Source organism: Pseudochaenichthys georgianus, chromosome 7 (assembly GCF_902827115.2).
Source record: "Pseudochaenichthys georgianus chromosome 7, fPseGeo1.2, whole genome shotgun sequence".
In the NCBI taxonomy this organism is placed as follows: Eukaryota; Metazoa; Chordata; class Actinopteri; order Perciformes; family Channichthyidae; genus Pseudochaenichthys; species Pseudochaenichthys georgianus.
The window spans coordinates 24,896,524-24,917,201 of NC_047509.1; the positions used below are offsets into that span (position 1 = coordinate 24,896,524).

General features: G+C 42.3%; 1 protein-coding gene across 6 annotated transcripts in view; it reads left to right on the plus strand.

Annotated features, from left to right (window-relative positions):
- The window catches only part of LOC117450175 (forkhead box protein J3-like), a 58,245-nt gene extending 37,739 nt beyond the window's left edge, over window positions 1–20,506 (plus strand). For all 6 annotated transcript variants that reach the window (XM_034088255.2, XM_034088258.2, XM_034088259.2 and 3 more), the window contains 7 exons: window positions 781–936; window positions 4,837–5,044; window positions 10,882–11,157; window positions 12,594–12,695; window positions 14,418–14,690; window positions 15,143–15,244; window positions 18,558–20,506. In XM_034088255.2, coding sequence (XP_033944146.1) covers window positions 781–936; window positions 4,837–5,044; window positions 10,882–11,157; window positions 12,594–12,695; window positions 14,418–14,690; window positions 15,143–15,244; window positions 18,558–18,673 — 1,233 coding nt within the window. In that variant the 3' untranslated portion in view covers window positions 18,674–20,506. The remainder of the gene's footprint in view (window positions 1–780; window positions 937–4,836; window positions 5,045–10,881; window positions 11,158–12,593; window positions 12,696–14,417; window positions 14,691–15,142; window positions 15,245–18,557) is intronic.
- Window positions 20,507–20,678: the final 172 nt, after the last annotated feature.

Here is a 20,678-nt window from a genome sequence, read left to right on the forward strand (position 1 = left end):
CCAAACTCTCAGACAATAAAGTAATTTCTGAAGTGACCCAGTGGTTTCTGGGTCATGACATTTAATCATAATCACCATGTTCAGGGAAGAAAAGAAAATCATCATTAGTTTACATTCTGTGATGTTTTGTAGTAGCAGGACCACTTATTATATACCAGCACTTTAATTTCCATATTTCCTCACGAGTTGTCCCATAAGTTAATGGTGCGTAGGTAACGTGTTGAGGTGGACAGTGTTCACTTCAGACTGGATTTGCAAGGGGACAAAACAAGCGAGAGTACTAAAGTGGGGAAAGAGGAGCAATAAACTCATGAATAACTGCCTTTAAAAGAGTTAATATGGGGTATTGCTTCGACATTTTGGCCCATGGATTTCCTTAATGTTGTTTTTACATGGTGTGTGTGTGTGTGTGTGTGTGTGTGTGTGTGTGTGTGTGTGTGTGTGTGTGTGTGTGTGTGTGTGTGTGTGTGTGTGTGTGTGTGTGTGTGTGTGTGTGTGTGTGTGTGTGTGTGTGTGTGTGTGTGTGTGTGTGGTGTGTGTGTGTGTGTGTGTGTGTGTGTGTGTGTGTGTGTGTGTGTGTGTGTGTGTGTGTGTGTGTGTGTGTGTGTGTGTGTGTGTGTGTGTGTGTGTGTGTGTGTGTGTGTGTGTGTGTGTGTGTGTGGGTGTGTGTGTGTGTGTGTGTGTGTGTGTGTGTGTGTGTGTGTGTGTGTGTGTGTGTGTGTGTGTGTGTGTGTGTGTGTGTGTGTGTGTGTGTGTGTGTGTGTGTGTGTGTGTGTTTAGGTAGCACTGTACAACCCTGAGGCAGAGGGCAGTGAGAGTCCAGGGAGTCTGGGCAGCCTGAGCAACAGCCTCTCTGAGCAGAGTATGGCGTCCGTCAACCTCAACAACCTGACAACCGCTGTCAGCAGCGGCAGCAACGTACACGGCTACACACCAGTAAGACCTTTTCTTTATTTGAGGTGAAAGTCTAGTGAGAGCTCCTTCATTTCTCTTTTCCTTAAGTCCTTCTGCACGGGGAAGACAGCTGATCTGATGCTGCCTCAGACTCTTGTTAATAGCATTTCATTTAATCCTGCTATTAAAAACGGATCTAGAATTGCTATATCTTAAACCAGCAGCATTTCAAATAATTTGTACTATATGTTCTTCTGGTCCCTTGATTCTGTCATTATCTGGAGGATTGGGTCACCGGTGCAGACACTCTCAGTACAGAAGGTGTCTGCTGTACCCTGAGCAGGCTGAGGAGGTGATAACCAGCTGCTTAAACGCTCATTTCCTGTCTCATGCTCATTCTTTGCAAGCAAATACATTTTCAGTTGGCTTTTGCAATGCTTGGATGACATTTTAATGTTGGTGTAATGTCCATTCAGGTGTACAGATGGCATGAATAGACACATTCTTATTGTTTGTCTATTCTATGGAGTCAAACGAGTAGTTACAAGAAAGAATATAACTCCCTGTTTTCCAAATAGACATTTATTTAACCTCTCAGAACAAAAGCCATAGAGATTTTTATCAAAACTTCATGTATTTTTGCTTCAACTGCAATTGCAAAAGTGTAGATTGCCTCTTCACAGTTGCTTTATATGCATAGACATTTGCATTATTTAGCTTGTGAATTGAATTTTTGTTTTGCAGATGACTATCGATACCGCTAGCAGCCCCTGACACCCCTAAGGGTCGACCAGCACATTTAAATGCTGAACCTTTAGGAAATGCTGCTTTGCTTTGATAGAAGTAGCTGCATTAGAGCACAAATAAAACAACAGGAAACATCCAGTCATCCCTTTGTCTCGACAGCTCCCCTTTATCATCTCTGATGCATATAAATGATGCCTGACCACTAGAATTTGAAACAAAGTCACACACACTCACCCTCTCTCACTCACTCACCCTACAGTCTTGGCCGGTGTAAAGTAAATTGCAGACTTGGCAGTTCACTGATACACTGAGACATATTTGGCAAGATTTACACTGGCTGTTTAAAGGATTCCTCGTCCTTTATGAGACAAGGTCCTTCAAATTACTTAGTCTCAAGCAGTGTGTGTGTGACATGATGATAAGTTGTCTTTCTACTGTATGAAGGAGGAACTTGACTTGACACCTCTTCTGTCATGAACTAAACTGTCACATGTTGAGAGATTTAAAACAGCATATTTGATAGAAACAAGAAATTATTATCACCAGCTGATATAACAACAAAAACAGTTATCTGACCTTTAAATGTAAAATGTCACCCAAGTTAAGATGCAAATTGGCTGCTGAACAATAACTTTTCCATCTTGTTTCTCCTGATCTTCCTGATTGTAGAAGTCGACCTAAAACACATTTCATTTTAAACAAGTAAATACAATCAAATTAAAACATGCAACATGCCTTACTGGAATACTTCAATAAAAAAATTCAAAGACAGAACAACAAAACAAAAGAACAGGCAATTCCCTTAGAAGAAAATAGCTTCTTTTTTTTTTTAAACGTGTATATCCTTTTATTTAACCTTTTTTGACCATATTACTCAACAGCTTAATCTCATTGTGGCTATTCATTTTTATTTTTTTCCTTCATGTAATTATGGGAACTTCTGAAGGACTTGTGGTGCATTTGTCGTGTTTATCAATATGTTTTTGTCCGTCCCTTCAAACCAAATACAATACAATATCAAAGGCCAGTCTCACAAACATTTGGTCCGAAATTACAGGAGCGCTTAAAAAACCTCCAACTCTTCATTATTTTTCCCTTGTCACAGCTGCTCACCTTTTACCATCAATCACTTTCCCCCGCTCACCTCCCACCTGCATTAGCAAAGGTCAGCGCAATCTCATCTCGTTAACCTCTCATTTCTAGAGGCCATCTTTTGTTTTCCTCCTCCCACCATCTCCTCCTCCTCCGCTCCAGGCCTCATCTGCAGTGTGGTACGGGGGGGATCAGGGTTAGTTCAACTGACGTGATTACTGGTGGCATCACTGGCGGAGACCTCAAAGACAGAGAGCTGATGGAGAGGCGGCCATTGCTGGGTGGAGGTAGATGTGTGGAGGATGTGTCATGCTAAGTTGGCTTATATTTGCGGAGGCACACTGATCACAGCAAATTGCTTGTGTTTGCCGGGCGGATGGTGAGGAGGATGACAGCTGGGATGCGATGATTGAGGGTAGAGGACGACAGGCTGCATTCACAATATGAGAAGGAAAATTTAAGCAGTGGATTTTGTTTTTGTGTGTTCATATGAAAAGAAACCCGTGCCAGCAAAAGATTTCCTTTTTAATTGAATTTGGTATGTTTATCATATTGAATAAAAAAAAAAATGATTTGTAGGAAGAATTAATGTGAACATTTTAATTTGAATGGCACAATTGGAAAATAAATTGCATTTCTTGAAAGTAATTGTGATCATTATTGAATGTAACTCTTTATCTATTTCAGAGTGCAGCTCTCCCAAATGAAATTCAGGTTTCTTAATTTAGTTTCACCTACGAGGAACATTGTGCTGCCCTGTGCAGTGACTAACAGGCAGCAGCCCACTGCAATGCATAGAGGCCTCTTCAAGATACTTTTTAAATACCAAACACTGCACAGTTTTATATAACACTGTGACAACTCAGCGGATTTTTCGTGTAATCATTGTTCTATTAATCTTACAATCTTTATTATATATACTGTATTTGGTATAATATATAATTTTGAGCCTCAATTTAGCTTAGACAGGCACAGACTTTGTTATAGTCTCATCTTCCAATCCTACTGAATATGTCCTTGTCCTGTCTCAACACCATACATCTAAACATTTGCCGCTCATTAAATCTGCATACCAGGCTATCGTGCCGCTACCTGCCTTCAGCAGTTTAACCCCTGCCACCACAGCCTCCTCTATTATTATTCCAGTGTTTCTCAGGGATTTTAAAAACAGTATATGTTGATGTTCATTAAATGTTGTAAATCTCTGTTGGAGTTGTGAGCTCACTGTCAGTCCGTGTCTACCTGTGCTGATTTGTTTTAATGCATTACCCAAACAGCTGCTTTTAGGTTGTTTGGTGTTTGTCATTATTATACCTAGTGTAAGAGTTGCTTCTGCTTATCATAGTCACTGTACCTAATATCCACACTTTTGTGTAATAAGATAACATAAGATGGACCTATATTGATCCCCATAGGGAAATGCAGTTGTCATAGCAGCAACAGAATAAGAAAGAAACACAGATAGCAAACATGGAATATAATCAGGCAGTACAATAAAATATGAACAAATTAAATAAGAATAAACATGTATTAACAGTATGAATAGAAATGACAATAATAACGTGAACTACATTTTGATCCGGTACATACAGATTTGTTAGCATGGTAAATATACATATTTAAATGTGCAGGTACCAGAGTGGGTAAAGGTTGTGCATACGGTGCCAATATTATTAATGTTAGGTGCAGGTTATTTTTGATGGGTTACATGGTTAACCCTTGATTGTTCAGCCTGATGGCTACAGGCACAAAGAACTGCCTCTCTTGTGATATTTAATTACAATGTGTGTATTTCTGTTACAATAACTGCTAAAAACCCCAGAAGTACCAGGATTGTGCACACAACTAGTTGCTTCATTCTTGGTGTTGCATTTTTTGACTCCAATAATATGACCGCTGTTGCCATATTGGTCTCATTGAAGTGCATGGGATGTGTTTTTTAGATGCAGTGCTGATGCTGGTCTGACCACAATCTTTACACTTTGAACTGCAATGTGAATTCAGCGTTTGATGTGTGTTTTTCTCAAACCAATACCCTCATTGATTTGTATTTCTAAACCTCTGCCCGTCTGTTTTCTCTCCCCTCTGTCTGTATTTCTGAAGGTGAGCAGCCACTCGGAGCCTTCGTCCCAGTCCTTGAGTCTCCAGCAGCCCGTACACCCGCCTCCCCCCCCTCCCACCCAGCCCCAGTACGGTTTGCCCGTCCCCGAGTCGCGGGACAAGCCGCTCTGTTTCTCGGACTTCGAGGACCTCAGCGCTTCTTTCCGCAGTCTTTACAAGTGTGTCTTTGAGCAGTCCTTCTCACAGCAAGGTGGGTGTGGATTAGTGTGTATCTGTTCATGTGTGCATGTCCAACATCTTAATTGACACATGTGTTTGCAGAAAAAAATGAAAACTTGTAAACGTTTTATGTCAGGCTTCATGCACATAATTAACTGTCAAGCTTCTAATGAAATGGAATGTATTTAACATGGCTTCCATTGGCGTCAAAGCATTCCAGTATTAACCTCCATCACACTCTACTCCTACTCTATTGTATTTTAATAAACAAACAATCTGTTGTTCCGCATATCTGCATTTTATGGCTCGTTCAGTCAAATGAGTAAAGGCAATTAAGAGGAAGATTCAACAGAAGGAGGAAAAAAGAACTGGAAACATCTGCAGTGGAGCAGAGCAAGAGGCTCCGCAGCTTTGATAGCAGCTAATTAGAAGGGTTTTAAAGTTTGTGAAGCATCTTGCTAATTGCTTCCTAAAGCGTTCAGGTCACCAGGCCTCCTTCCCCCCCCCCCCCCCCCCCCCCTTATCACCTTCGCTCTCCCGATTTCTCCTCCACGAAACACATCCACGTCCGTTCAGGAACCGAGGAGATTGATGCGCTCTGTTGAGCTCCGTAACTGCTGCCTGTGTTCACCCTCTGACAAGGTCCCTTCAATTTGTGGTCAGGGGGGCACTCGCGGAAAAAACAAGACAGTGAGAATACTAGTTGGTAAGAAACAATATACCCCAAGTGCAGTGTTGGGAAAGTTCACTTTCTACATGAACTAGTTCAGTTCACAGTTCACATATTTTAAAATGAACTAGTTCAGTTCATAGTTCATAATTCAACATTTTGAACTAAAGTTCATGGTTTCAAAAATGAACTAATTTATAGTTCATAGTTCTTTTTTCAATACGTTGCTGCGAGCTATTATTTGTCTCCTGTACGATGTTAATGGGCCATTTCAATTTTTACAATATCCTCAGAGGGCCGTACAAGTTATTGACCTCTGCTTAAAAAAACTAAAATCACAGCTCATTCATTTCATTCTGTGCAAAGAAAAAGCAACCTCCTAATCCAGATATCTCACCATGACTCGCGTATGCATGCACGTGCAGGGTGTGGCGTGACCACCTAAACAGAAAGATAATTTATGGACACAAGATGTGTGCAAATGTATTTAGTTTCCTATCCATGTGAACATGGTTTAAGTGGGGGGGACCTAACCTCCTCTAGGGGGGTCCGGGGGGCATGCTCCCCTGGCAAGATGTGTTGCACTTTGAGAGCAACATTAGGAGATCTATGGACACATCTCTCAACACCCAAACACAACTGTAAGCAGATTTTCTTTTAATTTATGGATATTTGACAAATCACTACCCTTTCAAACTGTATTCTTCTTTATTAATAACTGTCTTATAGTATTTTATACCTGTTTACTTTATTCTCTTATTTTTTTTATAACTATAATGATCATATAAAGATGTGCCTTTACCTCACTGGTTGTAGACAAAGCTTCTTATATTCGTTAGCATAGCTAGCTAACCAGATGCTAATGACAACAACACAGTTATTATAGTATGACAGATGAGCAGATCGCCACTGGGCTTACAACTAAAGACACAGACACGCAGAAACTGTGGCATGTGTACGGACTTATCGGTACTGCAATTTCTGAAGTGCTGGAGTGGCGTTCTGGTGCTCTCCGTCAGAACTGCACCCCTGTCAGTCGAGACATATACCACGTGATGACACGTTAGGCTCGTGTTGTGTTCAAGGACCCTGACCTTGGCCAGGAAAAACAGGTACTCGCTTGTTTAATTTTTTTGCGGTCTAGATTTCTTTCATTTTTTTATTTTTTGCGTGTGTTTATAAATTACCTCGAGGGCCGTACAAAATTGTCTCGCGGGCCGTATACGGCCGGAGGCCGGAGGTTCCCCACCCCTGCCGTAGAGTCTCACTCTGAGCGAGTGCTGCTGCAGCTGCTCTCGGCTTCGTCCATACTAATTCATTCATTCATTCATTCATTCAATGCTCGCCGGTTCCGCGGTTCCACATTGTTTGTTGTGAGGAGTCTGATATATTTAGTATATTTATATTTTAGTGCGACAGCCAGGGGTGACAGGCGCGTACGCGTCACAGGCAGCTTGCTGTTGCCAGATTGGGTGGTTTTCCGCATTATTTTGAAGCCTGTTTACGGTGTGTTTTAACTGGGTTTTCGGCTGAAAGGCATATGAAATCTGGCACACTTTTGAACGCCGTTATAATACAGTGCTGAGAATGAACGCACGTTTGAACGCCGTTATACAGCGCTGAGAATGAACGCGTTCTCAATTACGTTCATCTAGCGGAAATACAGTACGTTCAGTTCACGTTCGCCCAAAATATGAACGCGTTCATGAACGATCGTTCATTGAACGCGTTCAGGTACATCACTGCCCAAGTGAAGGAGTTCAAGTATCTCGGGGTCTTGTTCTCGAGTGAGGGAACAATGGAGCGTGAGATGGGCCGGAGAATCGGAGCAGCACTGCAGTCGCTTTACCGCACCGTTGTGACGAAAAGGGAGCTGAGCCAGAAGGCAAAGCTTTCTGTCTACCGGGCCATTTTCGTTCCTACCCTCACCTATGGTCATGACGGCCCGTCCACACAGCGGCGTGCGTTGAAGCTTCACCATTCACTTTGAATGGGGTGACGTCACTTTTAGCCGAAATGCATCGTGGGAAGCGACGCGGAGCGTAGCTGGCGTGGCTCGCTGCAAAAGCGTCAGCCAATCAAATCATATGCCAGTACAAGCTCTAGCCAATCAAATCGCTGCTTGTGTGTCAGGGGCGGGAGATTCATGTGATTGGTTGTTGGTCGAGTTTCAGACACGCCCGCCGGCAAGCGTCAGCGCACGCCGCTGTGTGGACGGGCCGTAAAGAGTGCTGCGTACCGGTATCCCGAACCGGTACTGGACTTGTAAAAAGTTTCGGTTCAAGTCCGGTTAAAACCGGAACGTCGGGAACCGGTACTTGGACTCGCAAAAAAACTAGCATTTAGGCCTACGTATATTCTGCTGTCTGTGGTTATTTAAACATTCCCTGATGAACGTTATTCAGCGTCAATAAATGAGTGCTAATCCCAGTGTGCACAGTGTTCAACATCACATGTCATTTCACCTTCGATTCACGGTTTGCAAACGTAGCATTTCGCCACATGCTAATGCTAACAGGAAGTGAAGAATTTTCAGAATAAAAGTATTAAGTTAATAGTGTGAACTTCTGGTTTTTTCAGAATAAAACTGATTTAAATTAAATAGTGTATTTAATTCAAAATTACACCATATCAACATTGATTTTAATTTCTAACAGTATGTATGTACATCACTATGTATGTAGTATGTACTGTATAATGTACACATGTAGAGTTGTAGAGAAGACATGGTGTACAGACAGTACAGTACACTCTGACTGTACAGTCACTACAGTGTAGCAGTAGGTGTGTAACAGTGTAATGCGTATAGTCTACTCTACCTTTCAGCAACGTTTTAGGGATTAAGGCTCAGTCAGCTCAGGGACTGTTTGGTTACTTTAGTTTGGTAAATGAAATAAATGTTTGAACTTTGTAGTAGTTCACAATGTAGTTGCTGTCATAAGTCATTTTTAGACTAAGTGGCAAAAAGTTTTTTTTTTACATTTGTACTTTGTAGAGAAATGTAGACACAAGTTGGAAGGGAGCACAATAAACCTGACGAGTTTGAATTTGAGTTGATTACGAGTTAATTTTCAATTGATAATTAGCTCACAATAAGTTCACTTTATTCACACAACTTGACACAAGCCATGGGTTCAGGTCCGGACTTATAAGTCCGAACCTGAACCTCTGGACTTGAGTCCGGACCTGAACCTGAATGTGAGTCCAGGTACGCAGCTCTAGTCATGAAGGATGGGTCATGACCGAAAGAACGAGATCGCGGATACAAGCGGCCGAGATGGGTTTTCTCCGCAGGGTGGCTGGTGTCTCCCTTAGGGATAAGGTGAGAAGTTCGGTCATCAGGGAGGGACTCAGAGTTGAGCTGCTCCTCCTTCGCGTCGAAAGGAGCCAGTTGAGGTGGTTCGGGCACCTAGTTAGGATGCCACCTGGGCGCCTCCGTAGGGAGGTGTTCCAGGCACGTCCAGCTGGGAAGAGACCAAGGGGTAGACCTAGGACCAGGTGGAGGGATTATATCTCTTCGCTGGCGTGGGAGCGCCTTGGGATCCCCCAGTCAGAGCTGGTTGATGTCGCCAGGGAAAAGGATGTTTGGGGCTCTCTGCTGGAACTGCTACCCCCGCGACCCGACCACGGATAAGCGGGAGAAGATGGATGGAAGAAACGATGTGACACCGACACCTAGACGGAAAGTGGAGAAGACAACGGATTCAGTAGATCCTTGAAAGGGTTTTCTAAGTGTGAGGCTTAACAGGAAACGATGTCCAGTGGCATTGGAACATTTGAGTCACAAAGACAGAAAAGCTCATTGTGAAAAACCACTGTCAGTCCAAGACCACACAGCAAAATATAAATGACTCGGCTCAATATTCATCCTCATAAATTACAGCACAATAATGGAGACCAAATATATATATAAAAAAAAAAAAGCCTGCAAAAAAAAAATACTTTATTTTACAACCAAGCTTTAACCAGAGTCTTCTCTCCCTTTTGTCACATTAAAATCAACTTGTCCCTCTAGGACCCCAAAAACCCTCCCAACACCCATACAGTGCAATACATTAGGAATGTGAAACGAAACTAATGCAGTAAAAAACCTGCAATGACTTACAAACAGAACAAAAAATGTCTATAAAGCATTTTTCAGAAAGCATTGAGCCGACACATGGCAGTGAGAATAAAGGAATTGGAATAAGATATACTTTTAAAGGCACGTAAAGCGTAACGACTCCCACAGGCGGGAGTGGAAAACTCCCCTGCTAGGATACGCTCAGTGCTCCGTACGCACATGGATTTCATTTTTGATTTGTTGGTCAGAAAAGGATAAACTAAAGTACCTGTGTCTCACTCTGCTGATCTTTAAAGAGGTCAGTCTTTCAGCGATAAACAATGAAACATTAGATAAAGGAAAAGTCAAAATCATCTCGTCAAAGGACAATAAATGCACTTAAAGGTGGGGTAGGTAAGTTTCAGAAACCGGCTCGAGATACACTTTTTCTTATATTCCATGGAATGCTCTTAACATCCCGATAGCAATGAATATCTTAAGTGCTTTGACAAAAAATCCATACAAAAATGTCATCTGTGGAAGCCGTGATAATGTAAAAAGTACAACCAATCCTGCCGCCCTGTCTGTCAGCCTTCCATCTCGTGCACGCATTGGGCGTGCCCTCATTGGGCGTGCCCTCATTGGGCGTGCCCTCATTGGGCGTGCCGTCATTGGGCGTGCATTGCAGCAGTACTTCAATGACTCGCCAGCAACAGGCGGCCACTTTCACCAGTCTGCTGACGTCATGTGCGCGTTCATGTGTGTTGGAGGAGGTGCTCTGTAAGGAAGTCTGAAGGAAGGGGCGGATTCTTTTCGGCTGTGTACTTTCAAATTTTAGTGCACTCGAGCCGGTTTCTGAAACTTTCCTACCCCACCTTTGAGGAAAAGAGTTAAGTTTATGATGAAGGTGCACGCACTCGTGGCCAAACTTAATGATCATCCATGTCTTTATAGGCAACCCTAATTGATTGTTTATAAACTGTCTATTTGTGAGAATAATTAACTATATTAAATCCAACTTTTTTAATATTATATATAGTTTCGAACACAACCATGGCCTAACACTGTAGCTGAATTGTCTGAAAACAAAGAAGCGGCCTATTGTTTTCAAAGTTTTCATGTTTGTTATTCTCACCTGTGATGTTTCTTCTGGCAGGTTTGATGGGAATGCCAGGCGACTCCTCCCAGCCGCCCCGGACCGCCTGCTCCTACCAGCACTCTCCTGGGGCTGGGAACGGAGTGGGCCACCACCACCAACACGCCCACGGCCAGGCCTCGCACCACTCTCTCCACTCGCAGCAGCACCTCTCCCCACACTCCGGCCACAGCCAGCACCAGGTGCACACCCAGCTCCAACAGCACCAACAGCACCCGGCCCACTCCCAGCACCACCCGTCTCTCTCCCACACGGGACAGACCTGCCCCACAACAGGTGACACGCAGTTTATATGATGTCTTTGTAGGAGCTGAACATATGTGACTTGGGATCCCTCCTAGTAGTGTACTTATCAGACAAAAAAAGGATTCTGGCTGTGTTTAAATACCTAGAAGTATCTAAAAAGGATACAGTAACAGCAGTTTGAACTCTCTAAATGCTATGGAAAGCTCTTTCAATGCTGATCTTGTTCACCATAGTGTACACTGGAACATCCTCTCCCAAACAAAGGAGATAATGCCATACCTCAATTCCTTGGTTCAGCAACATTTAAAGTGGCGCACCATTTGGCCCTCAATCATAACTATTTGCTATGGATTTATTATAAACATAGGTGGGATTCTGTCATGACACTTGAATTGTAAATCATAGTTTGCCACTGTTCTAATTGTATGTGTTCATATCTCACATCTCACGCAGCGATTTCTCCTCTGCTGCAAACCTTTTCCCAGATTCTTCTCAAGGAACCCTCAAAGTGTATAGTTTGCAGTTTCATATATATTGATGCCCCAAACAATGATATACCTCTCCTGACTCCCAAAGCCACATTGGTGTGAATACAATTCAGCTAATAAATCCGAATAGGCCTGTCTCTGCACAGACTCATTGCATTTATATTATTCGGTTTCCTCTCTGAGGTCCCAGAGCGCTGGATAATATGAGGCTGTGCTGATACAGACAGGCATCTCCCAAGCTTTACCTAGGCTTTCCTGCTCACATTCCAGATTGTTTTGTGTTTTTTTTTTCCTTTGTGTCTGTGCAACAGAGCTCTCAGGCCAAAAAAGGACTCTTCAGACATTATTTATCTAGGTTAGTATTCCCCTCAACCAAGCAGAGGATGAATGAAAACAATCTTTCTGTCTTTGATCCACCGTCTCAGAATGTATTGTTGTTTAGTTTGTGGCGAGAAAAAAAAGCATCTTTCTTTTCTTCTTTCATTTCTTTTCATAAGCAGAGCTGTGGCTGGGTTTTATTCATGTGAAGTCACACCACCTTGTGGTTGACTGCAGAACTTAAAACACATACCACTCTTTCATCTGGTTCAGTTCACATGATTCAGATCATTTGACACTGTCACATTGATCAGAAAAAGACAACAACATTGATGCCGGATTAATCACTAAAGTGATATATCGTGGAAAATGTTTAAATCTCGTTCCTGTTTCTCAAAATGTTTTGTTTCTGTTTATACATTTGTATAATATACAATAATCTTTATTTAAATATCTTTGAATTTTGACTGTTATTTTGACAAACATACAATTTAAAAAGATGTAAGAAGCTGAAGAAGATCTCAACAATTTCCAAATGACGATGAGACAAAACAGTTATCTAGATCTCATTGGTAATGAGAATGATTCTCTTTTTTCTTTGTTGCTTCATCTCGAATTTGCTAAATTTGTTAAAGTGTGTGTGTGTGTGCTCATTATTAGGCATGTCATCAGACTGGTACCCAAACCTGGACTGGCTGAAAGAGAGCTGCCGCATCGCTACCAGCTACAACTGGGCTGACGTAGACCTCTCCCCATTTCAAGGTAACACACTGTGAGGAAGCGCACACACTCCCTCACTAACATGTTGGTCTTAACTATTTGTTTGTTAAGAAAGGTAGTACATGTTTTTTCTGAGTTGCCTTTATTTCAGTTAAAGTTATAAAAACAGTTTACATAGACAAACTAATAAAATGCGTCTAAATTCGTTTGTCAGTCTGTAAAACACACAAGCACCAAGTAATCACCATTTCCTTTGTTCAGACCTGGAGGCCATCTTGTCCCAGTGCTCAAAGGGGGAGCACGCCTCCAAAGTGCTCCTTATATGTGCCGTATGATTAGGCGGAGTCTTGGACGCGATTGGTCAGGAAATGTGTGATTTTATGAGTGTCAATTAGGTTAAAAACTATCCGTTTTAAGCAGACCTTGTTGTTCTTGAAGATATAATATTTATGGCGATGCAATAATGAATTTACTTAAGCCTTTAGGGTTTTATTAAAGGTAGACAACAGTGTTTAATTTTGTATTTAAGCCTTCACTCCGCTTTTAGAACCATGACCTGATTGGCTCGGTTGGAGTGGGAAGGCGGGCCGTCTCCTATAAATGTGGTTGGGAAGAGAGGGGAAGGGGCATTCGTTTTTGTGTTTGTTCCTTGCTGGTGAATGCAGCACCAGGCATGCAGTTTGTGTTTCTGTGGAATAATGTGGAAGGCTAAGAATAAAACGCCTGTTTATTTTTGCAAGAAAACCCTCTCTCCACGTATCGTTCTTTCACCTGCACCTCACATCGTAACACACACACACCGCTAAGAGTCATCAGTGTGAACAGCATCCAAAATGAGCATTGATAAAGCTGTCTATTGACGCCTGTTTCGACACAGTAGAAATTGATAAAATGCTTATTATGCCGATCAGTTACTTTGATTAAACCATTATGATTCCTCTCAACGCTTTCATATGCACTCGTCCTTGAGGCACAATACTCTAATACTAACATCCAGCGTCGTAATAGTACTGGCCTAATAAAAGTCATTATCCTGCATCTGAGAGGTTGCCCTCTCTGTTTCTCTCCCCCCTCTCACACACACACACACACACACACACACACACACACACACACACACACACACACACACACACACACACACACACACACACACACACACACACACACACACACACACACACACACACACACACACACACACACACACACACACACACACACACACACACACACACACACACACACACACACACACACACACACACACACTGTCTCCCTCCCTCCCAATTGTATGATGTGAATAATCCAATTAGGCCCCGGCTCAGTAACAGCCTCTTATCACGGTCAGCGCACAAAGCCGACAATATCCACACACGATGGATGGAGACGGCTGGTCGGCAACATACTGGTCTCTCTCTCTCTCTCTCTTTCTCTCTCTCTCTCTCTCTCCTCTCTCTCTCTCTCTCTCTCTCTCTCTCTCTCTCCCCTCCTGCAACAGCGCTTGACCTCCATCACACCGTCGTAATGCCATCCTCCGCCGTCTCTGGCTCACCTCCAGAGAAGGCGGGAATCTGCTCTCTGTCGCAGCCAAACACAAGCCTTATGAATTTGATCTTGAAATATCTGTCGGCAGGCGGTGAATAAATCTTAGGTGTGTCTCTGTCTGAAGAACAGGAGGCGCTATCGGGTTATAAAGGTATTTAACTAACAGGTAAGGTGTAAGAGGGAAAGTATGTGACGTGTGTTCCTCTGTGTGTGCAGGTCTGAAGGAGACCATGCGGCAGGCGGAGCTCAACAACTGGTCTCTGGACCCCGCCCAGATGTCCGACCTGTGTTCCTCCATTAACCAGTTCTTCACTGCCACAGGGGTCATCCCCCCGCAGGGCGCCACCCACCCTCAGCCTCAGGTCCAACACCCGACACCCCCAGGAGCCCCGCAGCACCCTGCCCAGCCGCACGGGGCCATGCACCCCAAGGCCAGCCAGCACAATCAGCACGGCCAACACAACCAACACCACCAACACATCAGCACGGGTACAGAGATAGATATAAACTCAGAAAATATTTAATGTAGGAGTTTCAAATACTACTGTATATCCCTCTGAGTTTTTGTGGAAGAGAAATGCTTAAACATTATCTTAACATGAGCTTTTTAGAGTGTTTAACATCTCTGCACCTGCTGTGCTGGGAGCTGAATTACAGTCTCTCTCCTCACTGGGCCATTGTTTGCCCATTATAGATTTACAAGGGAATTATGGATGTTGTCAGCTTCATGGCAACCCGAGTAGAGCGATGAAGACGAGGGGATATTTTCACCAGTGGGAGATCCGGCACATTCTGTAGGATTTCTCAGGCTTAGCATAATATGGCAGTAAAACTGTGTGCACCAGACAGCAGCTTGTGTTCTGCAGAGACACATAGCATGTGTGAAAGTCGGGATACTAATCTGACAGTTAGTCATTGCCCTTTTGTCTGTTTCCCCACAGGAAACATGTACATAGACTCGAGACAGAGCATTTCCTCTCTGATGGGCCCGCCAGGATACCCTCACATCTCTCCGATGAGCAACACAGCTCCCACCATGACAGGTGAGTCCTCCCACGCTCTTTAAACAGGTCAGGAGGAGAAGGAGGAAGCACAGTATATGTAAACTGTTTTTTATCACACAGGTGACCGGGTTTTTACAGTAATAAATATTTGTTTGGTAAAAAACGAAATGCCTAGGTTACGTGTGCCAATATCAAAAGTGTGCTCGTGTCCAACTGCAGGAAGGCACAGTTCACCACCGTTTTGAGAATTTTAAATGGCCCTTTAGTAAACAAGGCGTGCTCAGGATATGCCATATAAATCAGTTGTTACTAGAAGATGTCACAAATGTAGGTTTTATCCAGTTTTAAACCACATTTAATGATACACTTTTTAAATCTTGACATTTTGTTATGAAACATCTCGATGTTAAGCAAGCGGAGAAACAAGCTGAGCAAAACACACAGTAAAACAGAATCTTTTAGTGGTTTCAGTAAAGTTTGGATTACTGGGCCCTTTTGTTTTAGAAAGTAGGACATTAGATAAATCTGATCCTACTAAAAACCCCATGAACGTCTGGATCTTTAGTTATCAGAAAACAAAGGTGAGCCAGCATTAGCAGCCACCATCCAATCCAATCCAACTTTATGTATAATGCACTTTAAAACCTCCAGACCAAAGTGCTATACAGAGAGATATATAAAATCACACAGCTCTGCTCACAAAACATAAAAATAAGTATAAAATCACTTAAAAGGTACGAACACAAAACAAACCAGAATAACCATTTCAATCAGGAGAAGAATACATGAATATATGTAAGGATTAGGGCTGTCAAACGATTAAAAATGTTAATCAGATTAATCACAGCTTAAAAATTAATTAATCATGATTAATCACCATTCGAACTATGTCCAAAATATGCCATTTATTTATGTATATTGTTGTGGGAATGGAAAGATAAATGAAAGAAGGCGGATATATCCATTTAACATACAGTATCTATGTTTATTATAACATTTCTCTGCATGTCAAAATGAAAGACAACCCACACACCTATCAATCATCAAACCGTGGGGTCTTAATTCATTACGTGTTGATTTCTATCAACGGGGGAGTACTTCAGGAAAGTCGACAGAGGGGGGGGGGGGGGGGGGGGCTAGTGGAGTACTTCGTGACCACAGAGTGTGAACGTTGTGATCAGCTGTTTTAGCGCAGTTCTCCAGTGAAGGGGGGGGTCTCCCTCCGCTGCCGGTTGGCGTAATTTTGGCACAATTCCGTTGTACAGACCGACGTTAACAGCAGCCCTGTCTGTGCACACGGAGACCGACTCTGTCGTCCGGTGATCTAACCGCCTTCTGGAAAAGCTTCACAAGTACGTCGGTACGCAAATGCGCTTTGAGACACAAGTGACGGTACGCATTTCAGATTACGCACATAACCTGTGTACCAGTTATGTGCACCCCTGGCTGTACTACAGCAAAAGTATGCTCCGTCGGGACTTCCTGCAACAACACCACGCCGTTATCAAAGATGTTCTATTGAGAAGACGATCACTAAGTGACAAAAGTTTTCAAAACCGTGGCTACTGAAATCAATCTTACTAACTGCTGTCGGTGCAATTTACTCCGCGCGAGCTGGCAGACTTTAACATCATTTTTCATGGTAGGGCTAACACATTTCTTGGTATGGGTGTAGCCTACCCCATTCATACCCTGGCGCTGCCACTGGTGGCACGTATGGGGCGGGCCATTCTGCAACTGCGGTCAAGCCAGCCTCCACTTGGGAAAACAGTCAAGCCAGCCCGCACGTGATATTGGGGTGCGCGAATATTAGAAGCATTACGGTAAAATCCCAGCGCTTACTCGGTCAATAACAAAAGCACCTATAAAAACAAACCTTTGAAATCCCATATATGAGCTATCAGCCCTGTGTTTAGATAAGAATAAAACGAAATCTCTCCCTGATCCAAGACTCATCTCACTGCAGGGTGATAGAAGGACACCCCATCTACTCACCCAGAAAAAATCAGGACATTCTGATGTGGAGTTTCAAAATAAAAGACCTTTGAAATCCCATATATGAGCTATCAGCCCTGTGTTTAGATAAGAATAAAACGAAATCTCTCCCTGATCCAAGACTCATCTCACTGCAGGGTGATAGGACACCCCATCTACTCACCCAGAAAAAATCAGGACATTCTGATGAAGGAAGAAGCAATGCGTCCCCCGACAGTCTTAGCCTATAGAAGCTCAGATTTATTCTATTTCTTTTTTTTCTTCTATTTAAAGATTATTTTGATTCTGAACAATGAGTCCATGCTGCTGTGACAACCCAATTTCCCAACTTGGGATGAATAAAGTATCCATCCATCCATCTATCCATCCATTTTGAAACTCCACATCAGAATGTCCTGATTTTTTCTGGGTGAGTAGATGGGGTGTCCTTCTATCACCCTGCAGTGAGATGAGTCTTGCATCAGGGAGAGATTTCGTTGTATTCTTATCTAAACACAGGGCTGATAGCTCATATATGGGATTTCAATATGAGATTTCAAAGGACTTTTATTTTGAAACTCCTTACATTTTACATTTACTCGTGGTAGTTATACGTAGTTTGTTTTAAATAATTATTGATCACATTATATAGTACATATTTCTTAATTTAATATGTTTGGTTTGTTTTTATAGGTGCTTTTGTTATTGACCGAGTAAGCGCTGGGATTTTACCGTAATGCTTCTAATATTCGCGCACCCCAATATCACGTGCGGGCTGGCTTGACTGTGTTTTCCCAAGTGGAGGCTGGCTTGACCGCAGTATTCTGCACATGCGTTAAATATTTTAACGCAATGAATTCAAAAAATTAATTACCGCCGTTAACGCGATAATTTTGACAGCACTAGTAAGAATACATATTTATTGCCAGGAATACACAAATGAATGTGATGGAGTTTTGGCGATTAGGCCCCCTTGTGCAGGAGTATCATTGAGAACCGATCCGATGAAATCCCCCGGGGTCTAGACACTGGTGGTGGTGAATGGATAGTTGGGTTCGGTCGGGAGGGGAGTGGCTTAGCTTGACCCTGGATTCAGAGGGACAGGAGGTGAAAAGGGGTGGAGGAGGGCTGTGTCGATTCACCTGAAATGACATCTGTCAGAGGGGAGAGCAGATTTTAAAGGATTAGCGGAGTGCTATTATAGGCTTGTGAGAATGATCACTTATTGAAAGGAGAGAGAGTAGTAATGTGGAAATAGTAAATTAATGAGTAAAAGAAGGTCTTCCTGGTTGAACTTGCGCTGAGCTTCATTAGACACACTAGTAGCAGAACATGTCATATTTTATGTTTAAGGCTTCTGCTCTCCTCCCATATTCAGGTCACCTGATCCAGCTGAGCCAGCAGCACAGGCTGCCTCTGGGACACTTCCAGGTGAGACGCATGCTCGCTGCAGAAGACATCCAGGACGACTTTGACTGGGACTCCATAGTTTAAACTGAACCGCTGGTGGAACAGAGGGATGGAGAGACATGTGATGACAGGTGAGGTATGGAACAATCTGACCTCCTTTCACCTGAGTGAAAAAACAGAAGACAATCCAACAGAAAAAGAAAACAAACAGAGTAATTTTTCTGATCTTGCTGGCCTTTTCTCCCCCCTGAAACAAGTGGATGTTGAGTATAAAGACAATCATAAAAAAAATAAGACTTACATGGGATAGGACCAAGCCGAGATTCGAACACATAACGTTCAAAGCCAAAAGACGTCTGAAGCTCTCTGAATTGTGTCACGTCGTGTCCCCATAGTGCCAACAGGGTAACAAGTCGCCAAAGTGTTGTCTGTGAATTGTTTTTCTTTTTGATTTCTTAAATCTTTTGTGTTTCCTGCTACAACTTGTGTCTGCAAAGTTTCAGCGCCTGTACCTGAAATGAATTGAAACCTTGTCTTCTCTAAACAGCAGAAAAATCATCATTCAATCACTTTCAACATGTTCATCCTTTCCTTCTCGTCACATCTGTTTGTTCACTCGGCACTGGGCATCTGCAGGGCTGTGGCTCTTAACAGCTACAGTTAGAAGGAGGATTTATGAAGCAGAAAGTGATGACAGTGCACCTGTTCAGCCTGAATCAGTAGTGGTTGAGTGAAGCGCCACCTGCTGGGTTAAACTGGTTAAATCCTTCTGCCTAAAAAATGGTCTATGCACCACAATCTGTTCATTATTTGTCTTTGTGCTGTCACATTCCAAATCCATTTTTATTTGATCATTTTAAATGTTGTTATTGTGTATGTGTAACAGTCCATGTTGCCATGTTCTCAGGGTGTTACATTCATAAACCATGTCAGACCAACTAAAATACATTTACATCTCCATACTGTATCTGAGGTTACCGCGGGTTGTTGGGTGCTGTCAGTGTTCACTTCCCGGACAGCGAGCCTAAAAAGTTGAAAATCCTCATTTGTCAGCTTATATGCTAACTGATAGAAAAATACTGTGGAATACGCTTTTCAGTAGCTGAAACAACAGCCACTATTTAAAATGTCTTTGTCAACAAGGATGCATCCTTTTTCCGAAATATAATTCAGTTTTCCAAGGTTTAAGGTTTCTGGGAAAGTGCATATGAACTACGACCAAGCTGTGTTTTGCACAACATTAGACTTGGTGAATGAAAGAAATGAAATAACAATGTGAACATGTTATCTCTTTGTTTCAAAAGACGTTTGAAAAAAAGAATATCAACAAAGGGGAGCAAAGACTAAACAAAAGTTTAGTAACTTTTCTTACTGTGATTTTATCTGTATGTACAAGTGTGTGTGTAAGTCCTCTCTGATTTCATTTAGCATACAGCTCCGTACGACTCAAAAAATACACAAGAGAAAAGTCCTTTTTTTGTATTAAGTGGGTACAAAGTGAAATATGGGACTTTAAAGTGCTCTTCTGTTTGGAAGATCTCAGTGATTGTTCAAATGGTCTAAACAAGGTCTCATTATAAAGAAAAAAAAAGAAAAATACTCATTATTGCCATTAAATGCTGTATAACAGTGACCAGCATATATGAATATATTGTATGTTTGTGTGTTGTTGTCCATGTAAATAATGCTATGTTACTCCTATGTTTGCCCTTGAAAAACAGACTGAAAAGAGAAAACAGGAGAAAGTATTTTGTTATTTGTCCTTCAGGAGACACAAGTATGTAAATATCTTCAGCATATTGTAAATACGTGATAAAAAAAATACCATTGGCGTTTTGTGTGTTATAAATAATCTGTGTATGGCAGTTAAAATCTGTTTCAGTGTTTATCATTAAAATGTCATTGACCATTTTTACTGCGCTAACCTCACTTCTGCTGTCCTTATTTCGTCAGCTGTCGGCATGTTTGAAACAGCAGAACACGTTAAATTATGCTGGAAATGTTCTATATTGTACTCTTTATCCAACATACTGCTGTGGTCTATCAGAGTTTGTAAAAATATAAATCATTCAGGTGAAACAAGCACAGA